The sequence below is a fragment of the Mya arenaria genome, chromosome 2, assembly GCF_026914265.1.
Source record: "Mya arenaria isolate MELC-2E11 chromosome 2, ASM2691426v1".
Classification (NCBI taxonomy): Eukaryota; Metazoa; Mollusca; class Bivalvia; order Myida; family Myidae; genus Mya; species Mya arenaria.
Window position 1 is genome coordinate 4,986,602 of NC_069123.1, and position 13,857 is coordinate 5,000,458.

The following is a 13,857-nucleotide window of genomic DNA, read 5'->3' on the forward strand; positions in this document are numbered from 1 at the left end:
GATTTTTTATATTAAAGTTCAAAAATTGATGTTTTAAGCACATTTCTTAAACTGTTAGTAACTGTTTAAGCCATAAAATATTATTTTTCGAACGGAAATTTGAAAATCTGCGATCTGATCTTTTGTCAGCAATCTTTATTCATTGGTTTGCAGATATTTTCGCAAAAATTTGCTCTTTCCAAGACAAAAAATAAAAAAGTTGTAAAAATGGTAAATCTGTAAGTGTGCAGCTTTAAGTAACGGCATGAATAAATAACAAAAACATTAATAGACCTACATGTAGGTGACACTCTCTGGTAATGAAACGTTGCATAAAAGGTTGGCGTTCAGCACTCCGTGTACTTACTATTGTAAATTGTTAAAGTTTATTAAACAGTGTTTGTAGTGTCGGCAGTCTGTGCCGCTTTTAAAAAGAGCCCCGCCTTCCTTTTCTTACTGAAGTTTGATCGGGCTCCAATTTCTCGAAACTTTTTAAGTCTCTTATAACAGGATTAAGCTAAACCCACTATTTTTGTCTTTCAATATTTTGCGTTTTATATACTCCTTTAAATGTATTTAATACTTAAGATAGGAATTGTTATTACGATTATCACAATAAACCATTTTTCATTTATGAAAATTCACTGTAAGTATGTATTTTGGCTGATTGAAATAAGCAACTTAAACCTGTTAAGCTTAAGAAGTTTCGAGAAATTGGAGCCCGGCTGATTAGTTTCCTCAACCACTTCGACAAACTTGTTTCCAAAATATTGTTTTGACAGTGCTACATCAGGCGGTGGTTTTGAGAAAAGGTTTGTCGTAGTGTTTTAAGAAACTAAACTATCAATCAAAATCTCGTAAAAGACCGAAGGCAGGGCTCCATAAGAGGCGTAGACTGCGCTATGTTAAATTTAACATGGTGAAAAAATTGTAGTTATCTTTGATTGAAGCCTTCATTCGAAGAAAAATGTTGCCTTCCGACGTTACTATTGTATTTATGACATAATTTAGCACGTGATATACACACACTGTTAAAGAGTGTGAAAGATGCACTATTTTACCAAAACGAGTTAGTAACGGTATGGAAATGAAATAATTTAAGGCTGGGCTTTACTAAATTCCGTTCTAATGATAATCTGCCAGTTGATTGATATTTGCTAAATAAAGTGAGCAAAACACCTAGCTTTAAAACATGACTGCCACCTAATTGCAGCCAATTACGCATTTTGCATCAAATTTATGTACATGTAGGGTAATTTCAGGTTATGACCAAAATCCCTTCATTTAAGGATAGTTGATACAGGAATTGACCAGTTCTGAATAATGTTATACGAGATGATGGGGGAAATATAAGGTTATGACCTAAATCCCTTCATTTGAGGATAGTTAATACAGTAATTGACCGTTTCTGAATCTTGTTAGTCGAGATGATGAAGTAATTTCAGTTTATGGCCCAAATCCCTTCATGGCTCAAGACCACAGTTATCTGCCCCCCGTTGACCAAGATCCGGATGTGAATACAGAAAAAAAGAGTGCTTGTGTTCAAGTATCAATATTTTATTAAAATTGAATGAAAAAGAAGCAAAAAATGTTCTTTTTGCAGAGAACTTGACTGAATTTGACACTCTATTGCAGAAATTGATAGTTTTCAATGTAAATATTGGAAAAATCATAGCTTGTGGAAGTCTGAAAATTAGTTGTTTGTAGCCGATTGACTCCCTGGCGGAAGGGTTATGTATTTGAACTCAATTTTGACAGTCGGGTCAATGGTCAACATGGTGTTTTCTTGTGATTATATTTTGTGTCTTGAATTGTTCTAGAGATGCCATGTCCTTGTTTTTCAATTGGGGTGTGTATAAAGTCAAAAGCCAGGTGAGTGTCTATATGAAACATATAGTAAAAATAACTGTGGTCTCACGCCTCATTTGCAGTCATTAATACAGTAATTGGCCGTTTTTGAATAATGTTATACGAGATGATGATGAGTTATAGCTTCCAGTAAAACATGTACATGTATGCTTCCCCATAACAGTAATGCGCCAGTCAATTGTGACCACGCCCCCCCCCCCCCAGGGGACGAACAGATGGTAAAATCCCGCCAAATGCCCCCGCACCCTAGGTAAGGCCGATTCCCCGCTATATTTAAAGCGAAGACAAAACCACCGCATTCACCCGGCACTGCGGGGCCACCTGAAAGGTAAAAACACGGCCCATTTCCCCGGCTATCCCCGCACCTTGGGGGCCCGTGGTTACAATTGACTGGTGCATAATAAACTAGTTAAATGGATAGTACGTATAAATTAAAGGATATGGACAATGCAAGATTTACATTGAAATGGTAACCTATATGTGGCATTTAAGAATAATAATAATACGATAGTGGCCAATGCCTTGCAACTTTCTTGCAAATCGTTTTAGTTTAATATTAATCTTTGTTAATTTTTTAAAATATTTGTTTCGAAAGATGACCATGACCTTCGACCTATAAATCAATGCCATATCAAACTGCCTCACCAAATTTTAAGCCAAAGCGCTCTATATACTTATCGGACAAGTTTTTTGTGTTTTCAGAAGGTTTTTGTGATCCTGATCTCCTGATCACATTTATCTCATCTGCGGATCATGACCAGCCTTCCTACCAAGTTGAAGTACCTTATGCCCACGCATACTCTAATTATTAATTGGACAATATTTCGGTGTTCAAGGTTACTGCGACCGTGACCTTTGATCTACAAATCAATAGGTTTCACCTTCTAGCCTTGACCAACCTCCATACTGGGTCCAATTGTTTTCTATATATCAATAAGATAAGTTCTTTGTGCTCAAGGTCACCACGACATTTGACCTCAAAATCAATAGGGGTCATCTGCTAATCATGACCAACGTCTCTATCAAGTTTGAGGACCATCAGACCAAACGTTCGCTAGTTGTCAATCGGACAAGGGATGTATCACCAATTCAGGGGCGTAGCTTCCTATAGGCCGTGTAGGCCGCGGCCTACACATTTCCCCAGAAAGTCGAAAAATAAAAATGCCAAAAATGCAATAAAAATTGGAGGGGGTAGGACGGTAGGGGTAAATGGAACACCAGAAACAAAATTTGCCAAGAACAGACCGTGCTTGATTTATCGAAATCTACACGTATGAAATGATTTATAGTCTATACACCCCAAGAAAGAGTTCGAACGACTGTAGCCCGCATATTGTAAAGTTTGGACCGGCCGCGTTTTGTTAAGTTCCGTCTTCTGAACTTTTCAAACAATGCTTGTTAGGCGCTTTTTTGTAAACAGACCAAGAGCTTGACAGAGGTCATCATGGCCGAAAACGTTCCTAAGTATCCGGATATCGGATGTCGTACCTTATCCCCTGTAGACGAAGACACCAAACAAAAAATGGAACCTGGCCATCGTGTCTCATTTCAAACACGGTCAGTCTTTTTCCATGACAAAGGATGCTGTCTTTTGTGTGAACTGCTGTTTGTTCGCAGGCATAGACGGATGAGAGAAAGCCTTTACGGCCGTCACATGGGATTGGAAGAATATTTCCATGCTAATTAAACGTCATGCAGTTGAAAAATCTCATCTTGATGCGTCTGTTCGTGGCGAAGGCTATATGCATATCTTGTCCGGAAAATGTGAATCGATAAACAAAACCGTATCAAAATAATCGGTAAACAAAAATCGACATATTGTCCAGAATTATTGAAGTAATTGTGCTTTAACAGTAAATACACTTCAACAGAAATCCAAAATGAATTAATTGGCATTTGCGCAAGTCAGGTGAAGAAACAACTTTTGGAAGACTGTCGGTCGTGCCCCTATTATGCCATCATGGTTGATAAAGCAACAGACAAATCGACAAAAGAACAATGGTCTTTTTGCGTGCGTTTCGTCAATGGGAGTTGCGTAATCCGAGAAGAATTTCTTGGATTCATCGAGTGTGAATCGATCAAGGGAGTCGCACTTTGCGCAAACATTGTGGAGTTCTTGCAAGAAGCAAATCTCGATCTACTTAAGATATTCAGTGCTATGACGGTGCGTCAAACATGTCTGGGCAATTTCGGGACTTCAAGCTCTTATCCGTGAACGCTAACCACATGCAAATTACTTGCATTGCAAATCACATTGTTTGAACCTGTTTTTCGCCCATTGGTCAAACATTCCTTGTGTCAGAACCGTCATGTCGACTGTTCAGGACATAAGCTTCCTGTTGGATAATTCTACTAAACGGTTGTTCGCATTCCAGGACGAGCGGTCACACGATTTTGCTACCCAAGAGGAAATGAGTCAGCGCACTAAGCTCCGTACTCTGTGTGAAACACGTTGGTCCAGTCGGGCAGACGCTCTTGAAACATTCAAGAATGCGTTCCCTGTAGTTGTTTACGCATTTGATACATTACAGGCAGATGGCGATGAAAAGGCAGGGCAATATCTGGCCGCCATATTGCGTTTCGAATTTACAATCGCGCTCCTTGTGGTGGAACACACAACGTTCCCCTGACATATCTACAAAAGCAGGACAATGACTTGTTGCATGCTGTGAGTGAAACACGCGTAGTTATTAAGCTGTGAAACGATGAAAGGGCTGATCAGTATGTTTGGGATGCGCTATTCGACAACGTCGTAGACGTAAGCGCTGATTTTGACATTCAACCATCAATGCCGAGAAGTGCTGGTCGACAGCAGAACAGAGCTAACCCTGATGTCCAAACGGTGTCCGATTACTACAGGGTCACTTTGTATAATGTATTCCTGCACCATTTAGTTCAGAAAAATTGAAAGTCGTATTTTGTGTAATGAAGATCGGCACTGTGTGCAACACTTATTGCCTTTCAAACTGGCTGACCTGCTGGATAACATGCCGCCGACAATATATGCCGCCTTTGCCCCCGACCTTCCTCAAACATAGGAGACATTCAAGTCGGAATTGCTAGATGGAGTATGACAGACATTAAGGATTCAATACTCCAAGACACCCTTCAGCAGACGTGCAAGGACTTGTATCCGTGGATTTGTACCATCATCGGGGTCCTTTTGACCATGCTACCGACGTCGGTCACATGTGAAAGGTCATTTAGTGGTATGAAACGCATAAAGAACTAATTGCGAACAACAATTACGTCTGACAGGCTGTCGTCGTTAGCCCTGATCCATGTACACAAGAACATGAACATTGATGTTGACCAAGTGATCAACGTGTTTGCCTCAGAGAAATGCAGAAAACTATACTTTTTTTTCTAAATTGACGTTGGATTATTGTTACTTTGACATTGACTTGAAACGCATTTAGATGTTGAAAGTTGATATCGCTAGTTTTTCCTCTTGTCTTTTACACTAATAACTAAATATTTTATGAATTAAAAAAAACATTTATAAGTTATACAAAATACTCGACGGTTAAAACATATTGTTTAACATAACGGCATAGCATATATTTAAGTCATCAATATAATTATGTGTATGCAGAAAACAAACCTCAAGTGGAAAATAGCCAGCAATTAGTGTATTAATTAACAATATAAAATTAACGTTTAGTTGCTGGCAAATTTATTATAGTCACGAGACTTAAATCTAAGTAATATTTTATGATATATATGGTCTATGAAACATTATTTTTTGTACCAAATATACGTTCAAATGAACCTCTGACATTCTAGGCTGAAATAAAATCGGGGGGGGGGGGGGGCATGCGTCCAGCACCCCTCGAATTCGGCCTACACATTGATTCCATCCAAGCTACGCCCCTGAACATGGGAACTGCAATCTACTATCGGATTCTTCGAAGGGGGGCATGATAACTTAATTGGAACACTTAAAAATTGTTTCCATCACAAGATCTTTGCAGGAGTTAATTTAAGAGTGAACACGCGATGTGGACAACAACGACGCCAGGCACCATGATCCCTTTATCCGCCATGATATATATAGGTAACATATCAAATGTACATTATGTTAGATTTCATGTATTACAGATTAAAAAGAACAGTATATCATTGATTAAATATGACGTCATGACCCAATATATATGTATTCACTCGGTCAAATGCACCAATAACCAAAATTGAGTGCACAGACTATTAGACTCTGGCCTTTGAAGTGATTAATTATAACAATGTTTTACTTCAGGATTAATTGCATTTTTTCCATGAAAATTCCATGAAATGTGTTAAGTAGGCGAATGTAAATATAATAGATAACCTCATAACTGTTTTGTAGTTTATAAGTGTTAAATTCTGTATTTGTTATGTATAACAAACCATTTACAAATGCCAAATACTTGAATTTAATAAGATAATCAATCAAAACATTTATTTGTACAATTAAATGGAATGTTTTTAAATACACACTTGTATACAAATGAATGCCAGAATATTGCAAAGAATGTACAAAGTTTAAAAATGGTCACATAAACTTTCATCTACAGGTTAACCCGGTATATTTCTTCTTATGTGAGCAAAAGAAACAATGTTTTCAATACATCACAACTTTGGCTGAAATGACCTTTTTATCATGGAAGAGGGATGAGTTGTACTATCATCTAGAACCCATGTTCAATGAAGTCTCGAGTCAGAGCTTTTCAATACATGAACATTAATGTTGCAAACATTTTAAAAATGCATATTCAATTTATATTAAACAAGAGATGTTTGTCAAACATTATGCCCCCCCTGAGCGCCATGTTGTCAGGATTATATGGACAATTGAATGAAATATGCATGGACCGAAATGACAGCTGATTTGTCGCTAACATTGTATGCCTTTGAGGCAGTTTTAAGATTATGACCATACAAAGTTTGAGGATAGAGTGTGTTATGACCATGACCTTTGACTCTATGACCTCAAAATCCATAGTAGTCATCAGCTGGTCACCAAAAATCTAAATGTTAAGTTTGAGGGCCATGGGTGCAGGCATTGACAAGTTATCACACAGACAAGCATTTTTCGTTCAAGGTCACTGTAACCTTGACCTTTGATTCAATGACCCCTTAAATCATAAGGGGTCATCTTCAGGTCAGACACAACTCCAAGTCAAGTTTGAGGGCCATGGGTGCAGGCATTGTCCAATTATCGCTTGAAACATTTTCGCATTCAAGGTCACTGTGAACCTGACCTTTGACCCAATGACTCCTAAAATCAATAAGGGTCATCTCCTGCTCAGGCCTAACTTACATGTCAAGTTTGATGATCATAGATTCAGGCATTGTTGAGATATCACTGGGAGAAGATTTGTTAACTTTTTTGCGTTAAAGGTTACTATGACCTTGACCTTGGCCTGATGACCCCCAAAGACAAGAGGGGTCATCTATTGGTCAGGCCCAACCTTCATGTCAAGTTTGATGACCAAAGGTCCAGGAATTGTCGAGTTTGCTTTCAAGGGCACTTTGACCTTGACCTCTGACCCCTTAAATCAATACGGGTCATCTACTGGTCAGGCCCAACCTCCAAGTCAAGTTTGAGGGCCATGGGCACAGGCATTGTTGAGTTATCACACGGGCAACCTTTTATCGTTCAAAGTCACTGTTACCTTGACCTTTGGCCCAATGACCCCTAAAATCAATAGGGGCCATCTACTGGTCAGGCCCAACCTCCAATTCAAGTTTGATGGCCGTGGGTGCAGGCATTGTCGAGTTATCACTCAGACAACCTTTTACCAATCAAGGTCACTGTGACCTTGAACTTTGGCCCGATGACCCCCAAAAACAATAGGGATCATCTACTGGTCAGGCCCAACCTCCAAGTTTAGTTTGAGGGCCATAGGTGCAGGCATTGTCGAGTAATGACACGGACAACCTTTTACCATTCAAGGTCACTGTGACCTTGACCTTTGGCCTGATGACCTTCAAAAACAATAGGGGTCATCTACTGGTCAGGCCCAACCTCCAAGTCAAGTTTGAGGGCCATGGGTGTACGCATTGTCGAGTTATCACATGGACAACCTTTTACCATTAAAGGTCACTGTGACCTTGACCTTTGGCCCGATGACCCCCAAAAACAATAGGGTTCATCTACTGTTCAGGCCCAACCTCCAAGTCAATTATGAGGGCCATGGGTGCAGGCATTGTTGAGTTATCACTCGGACAACCTTTTACCATTCAATGTCACTATGACCTTGATCTTTGACCCGATGAGCCCCAAAAACTATAGGGGTCAGCTACTGGTCAGGTCCAACCTCCAAGTCAATGATGAGGGCCAAGGGTGCAGGCATTGTCGAGTTATCACTCGGACATCCTTTTACCATTCAAGGTCACTGTGACCTTGACCTTTGGCTTGGCCCGATGACCCCCAAAAACAATAGGGGTCATCTAATGGTCAGGCCCAACTTCCATATCAAGTTAGATGACCATAGGTCTAGGCATTGTTGAGTTATCACTCGGACAAGCTTTAAAATTATTTTACCATTAAAGGTCACTGTGACCTTGACCTTTGACCCGATTAGCCCTAAAATCAATAGGGGTCATCTACTGGTCAAGCCCAACTTTCATGTCAAGTTTGATGACCATACGTCCAGGAATTGTTGAGTTATCACTCGGACAAGCTTTGGTCTACCGACCGACCGACATGCCTGTGCAAAGCAATATACCCCTCTTCTTCGAAGGGGGGCATAATAATTATAAATATAACCATGTGTGTGCGTAAAGTTTACATGCAGATTTTGTTCTACAGTTTTCACCATCATTTTTTTTATTTCATTTAATGTTGCTTACACAATTATTATGTGACATAATTCGAGGGGTGACCACATGAACAAGTAACTGCTCTAGTAATAATCTGAATTTAAAGAAAAACTTAATGCAGTCATTCATTCTCCCCTTACCTGCTTTATGTTTCATTGTTTTGTGAGGTCATATAACATTATGTTCCTTGATGACAACTTGTAAACTTCTAAAAGGAAATTTTACTTCAAAATAACGCCTTTCTAATTGATAATGATTGTGGTTAATTTTAAGTTTTCTCTTTATACTCAAGGAAGTTTTCTCTTGAGAATGTTTACTAATTAAATTTAAAACCATATGCTTTAATATGCCAATCCAGATTGGAGACATAAAAAGAGAAAAACAGGCTTAAGGGCCTAATAATTTCCCTTAAAGGGGCTTGCTCATATTTCTGTAAAATGCATATTTTTTCTTATGAAGAAATAATGTGTGGCAAATCATTAGGTGTTAAAACTAAGATTCTGATGGCTGGAAACCTTCAACAAAAGTTAACTTATGCTCAAATATTGTCATTTAAGTCAACAATTTTGAATAGCGTAAGTAACCTTTTAAATAAAAAGCTTGAAGCCTTAAAAGTGTAAGTTTTCCCCTTGTGTATGTGCCCTTGTGGGCGTGAGGTTTCGTTGTATGTTTATTAATTTACCTTGACTGTACTGTGTGTTCCCACCCCACTAAAACCAAAATATATTTTATGCTTTTAGTGTATTTATAAGTGTTTTCAGATGTATTACAGGAAAAAAACAACATTTGGTGACAAAACATGAGTAAGTCCCTTTCTTAAAGGTCAAGAATCAGGAAGAGCCTGGTAGAGTCACAGACTTGACATGCTTAATAAATAATCATGGGTTCCAAGTTTGAGGGCAGACGCCTAAAAGTTCTACTTTTTATATATATTGTCACCAAGAATCTTTTAGCTTTTGCTTTTCCGAAGTATTACTCAACTGTCTATTATCAACTCTCCGTTGAAAACAATAAACTCTTTCAGAGAACTTGGAAGAACTACTTTCTCCATTCCATAAAACACATTGCAGTTTTTGTAAAAAGTTCTTCTCACTGCTAGTCTGCAAATGGCCTGCAAAGGCAGAGGATTTTTAGAATTTACAAGAGAGTCAATCTTTAACAACAGTTTGTTTTCAGATTTTTCATTTGTTAAATTAGCATTTATATTTTTTTCCATTGATTTTTTCACTTTTTCCCGATAAGTCGGAAGGTCTACATTATAACCACCGGCAAAGAAAGCAAAAATACTTTGAAAATAGTTTCTCTGAAAACACCGACACAAAATATTGCTTGTTAAATTTTCTCTCATTTGGTTTAAATCTGGAGTTGCAAGAATTAAACATGACAGCACTGAATCTGACGCAGAATTATGTAAATATTCTCTCCATCTTCCATCATACCAAAGCGTATCCAGACCACAACAAGCCCGGCTATGTTTGAGAATCATCTTCATTGTTAAAACATGGTCCCTTCGCGCCGCATTGAAGAGAGGGCTGATCTCAAAAGCATTCAGCTGGTCACAGTTTCCACCGGCTTTAATCAACACTTCCACACAACGATAATAGCCTAAAATTGCCGCTAACTGTATCGGTGTGTTATCCCCATATTTGCGAAGAGCTGTGTTTGGATCGATACCTTCATCCAGTAATTGTTGTAGCTCATCGGTATTATTTTCTTTCACAGCATCATGTAACTTTTCTTTTGGAGTTCTTGTCTGTTTTATGAAGTCAAAGTAGGCCATGACTTGGATGGCTATATAGTCCTGAAAAAAGGGTATAACATAATTAAAAGTGAAAACAGAAGTGTGCAAACACCCTTTGTGTTTGAGCTGGCATACCTCTATTTGATTTTGTACCAAAATTCTGTGTAACAAATAATATTAAATTAGTTTACGAGTCCCCATAAAGAATTGTGCCAAATGCAGTGTTTTAGCACACTGTATACCACGGCCATCAGTCTGGATTCTCCTTAAAAAGCCATATGTCAGATAACAATGATCAATCCATTCTGTTTCTCTCCATCCAAGGAGTTGCATGGGTGATGGTGAGTAATTTAATTGTGTGTGTCTGTGTGCGTGCGTGGTGCGTGCATGTGTTCATTTTCTTTCAGAAGTCTGCATTGCAATTAGGACGTGTGTTATGTTTGTTTATAATATGATGGCTATGTGATTCCTTCTTTAAAGCTGCACTCTCACAGATTTACCATTTTTACAACTTTTTTATTTTTTGTCTTGGAAAGAGCAAATTTTTGCGTAAATATCTGCAACCCAATGATGTAAGATTGCTGACAAAAATTCAGATCGTTGATTTTCATATTTCCGTTCGAAAATTAATGTTTTATGGCTTAAACCGTTACTAACGGTTAAAGAAAAATGCATAAAACAACAATTTTGAACTTAAATATCAAAATCTGCAATCTAATCTTTTGTCAGCAGTCTTATATAACTGGTTTCTATGGATTTTAGCAAAAATTGGCTTGTTCAAAGACAAAAAATAAAAAAGTTGTTAAAACATTCAATCTGTGAGAGTGCAGCTTTAAATAAAGTTATCATAATTATTATTATTAATTGAATGCATCATGGGTATCCGACGATAAACTAAGCAATGGGTCTCATACATAATCTAATATCAATCCTTCTGTTTGGACTGCATACTTACTACTGAAAATCTAATAACAAAAAACATAACAAGGGCTGTCTCTGTGACTTTTCCGCCGCTTTTCGGTGTATGGATTGAAAAGTTTTGGCGAAACATGCATGGATCACTGTTAGATTAGATTTCAATGCAATACCTGATGTGCTGAGATATTTGAAAATTGGAAAATATTTGAGGTGGTACGCAAACTTTAACGTAAATTCCAAGTAGAAAAAGGGGCATAATTTTGTCAAAATGCTTGATAGAGTTACCTCCTCCTGTGTACAGGTTGGGGGCATGATGGTGAACAAGTGTGCAAAGTTTCAAAGCCATATGTTAATGGACTTTGAAAATATTTCAGGTGGTACGCAAACTTTAACTTATATTCTAAGTAGAAAAAGGGGCATAATTTTGTCAAAATGCTTGATAGAGTTACCTCCTCCTGTGAACAGGTTTGGGACATGATGGTGAACAAGCGTGCAAAGTTTCAAAGCCCGATGTCAATGGACTTTACAAAAAATTGAGTTGGTACACAAACTTTTACGTAAATTCTAAGTAGAAAAAGGGGCATATGTCAACGGATTTCGAAAATATTTGAGTTGGTATGTAAACTTTAACACAAGTGTTTACGCCAACGCCGACGCCCGGGTGACTAGGATAGCTCTCCTTATTCTACGAATAGTCGAGCTAAAAATCAAACTGCTGCAAGTGTTCTACTTCGGTTCTTTAATATAAAACTTTTCAACTGTTCTTAATTACAGTAGACGTTTTATCTAGATCATTCCTGTGGAATTTTAGCAGAAAACACTATAAAGAGTCTGAGATAAATGATATTAAAGATAGTCTTCAAAATTGTCTTTATTTACATAATTCTTTTATGTTTTAGACTCAAAATTAACAAACCTTTTGTCATTTAACAAAATGTAAACAAAATACTGTTTAAATTTCCCTACCGTTTGTGTTAGAGCCGCTTTAGCTGACTTATTTTAGTAAAGACACCGACACACAGAACACCATAAGGGTTACACACGACCTGAATTATTGCTCCCCGGTATCATTCGGAGCTCCTCGGCCATTTTTTTCAAAAACAACCTCGGATGTATGCCGGTACATCTGTTGAAGTAGTCCGTATTTTTTTTAATAAAAGCATTAATTAAATGTAGTGTTTAAGAGTTGTATTAATTGCTCTCAGTTTAAATTGATTGCCAGTGAAGTGTATTATTGCAAACATAGTTACGATTCCCAAGAGTTAAGTCATAAAATTTAACTACTAAATAAGATTACTACGCGATCTATATGCAGCGGACTTAAACGTACCACTTTTTAAGTATGTAAACCGTCCATATACATCCGAGGTTGTTTTTGAAAAAATGGCCGAGGAGTTCCGAATGCCCCGGTATAATAATATATCCATGTACGTAATGTTACTTACAAGTTTGCTGTTTAAAATGTATACTTTATTCATCCCTTATTTATACACTTGTAGAACTAACCATTTTAAAGTGATATGTCTACTAGGGGAACCGTGCTTTTATTTTCATGTTGCCAGTTTTGATATGTGATGTATGCGTGTTATTCATGACGGAAAATTGCCAATTGAGCTAACATTCCTTATTAGGGGCACAACCTTTTGACATTCGCCCCCCCCCCCCTCTCTCTCTCTCTCAGAACCAACATGTTAACGGTTTAAAGTGATGGCAGGCGGGCTGGGGGTACTACCCCTAGACAATAGCAACAATTTCTAGTCCGGACGGTGCATTTTGATCGTATTTCGTTACTCTTTTCTCTCCGACATTGACGATATTGATATTGATGATGACATCGATAGTAAGTTTGGGACGAATTTAGAAGAGTTTGTTGCGCCCCCTCCCCCACTGCACCTGGTAGTGAATCATATTTCACTAATTATTTCACCATCTCTGGCTGATACAGGCAACTATGCCATATACGCTAGGCCAATGCTTATAATGCATTCAACATACCGTTAGTATGAGTCATTCCTATCTTTACTTATGACGAGCAATTTACTCATCATGGGTGATGGGGAATGTTTATGTTGACCTATACATGTGGTATACAAAGATGACTGACCGTGGGGTGTAGGAAGAAACTAATATTCACATTATACTGAATGTATAAATAGTAAACCATGTTTGTTCTATAAATACTGTAGGAAAATTTTAAAAGTTAAACTGAAGATTTTTCTTCATTCGATAATGAAGGTGTAATAATTAATAATAGTAATTATCAGTATAATGCTGTTAGTGCGAGACAAATGCTAGTATGGATAAAACTATTAAACATTACGTTCGATATCAATTCTATCGTTGTAACAATCTGTAAACTGCACGCTATGGTCTAACGACATACTACAATACACCTTGGAGAGTTAAATCAAAATCAATGACTTTAGGGATTTGTAATTGTACTGGTATTAGTTTAAGTCATTTCTATCTCTATTTATAACGGGTTGTTAATAATTGAATGGTATTGTTGTCTCCACTCCACGATCCAAATATTGACATTGACCTGT

General features: G+C 37.7%; 1 protein-coding gene across 2 annotated transcripts; it reads right to left on the reverse strand.

The window, feature by feature from the left end:
* Positions 1-6,244: 6,244 nt before the first annotated feature.
* Positions 6,245-12,381, reverse strand: LOC128203371 (uncharacterized). Of its 2 annotated transcripts, none has more exons than XM_052904775.1 (2): positions 12,278-12,381; positions 6,245-10,453 (listed from the first exon to the last, which is right to left on the reverse strand). In XM_052904775.1, exon 2 carries the CDS (start codon positions 10,430-10,432, stop codon positions 9,629-9,631), a length of 804 nt encoding a protein of 267 aa, XP_052760735.1. In that variant the 5' UTR covers positions 10,433-10,453; positions 12,278-12,381; the 3' UTR covers positions 6,245-9,628. The 2 variants fall into 2 exon arrangements, with proteins under 2 accessions (XP_052760735.1, XP_052760743.1); XM_052904783.1 differs by lacking the exon at positions 12,278-12,381 and adding an exon at positions 12,228-12,273.
* Positions 12,382-13,857: the final 1,476 nt, after the last annotated feature.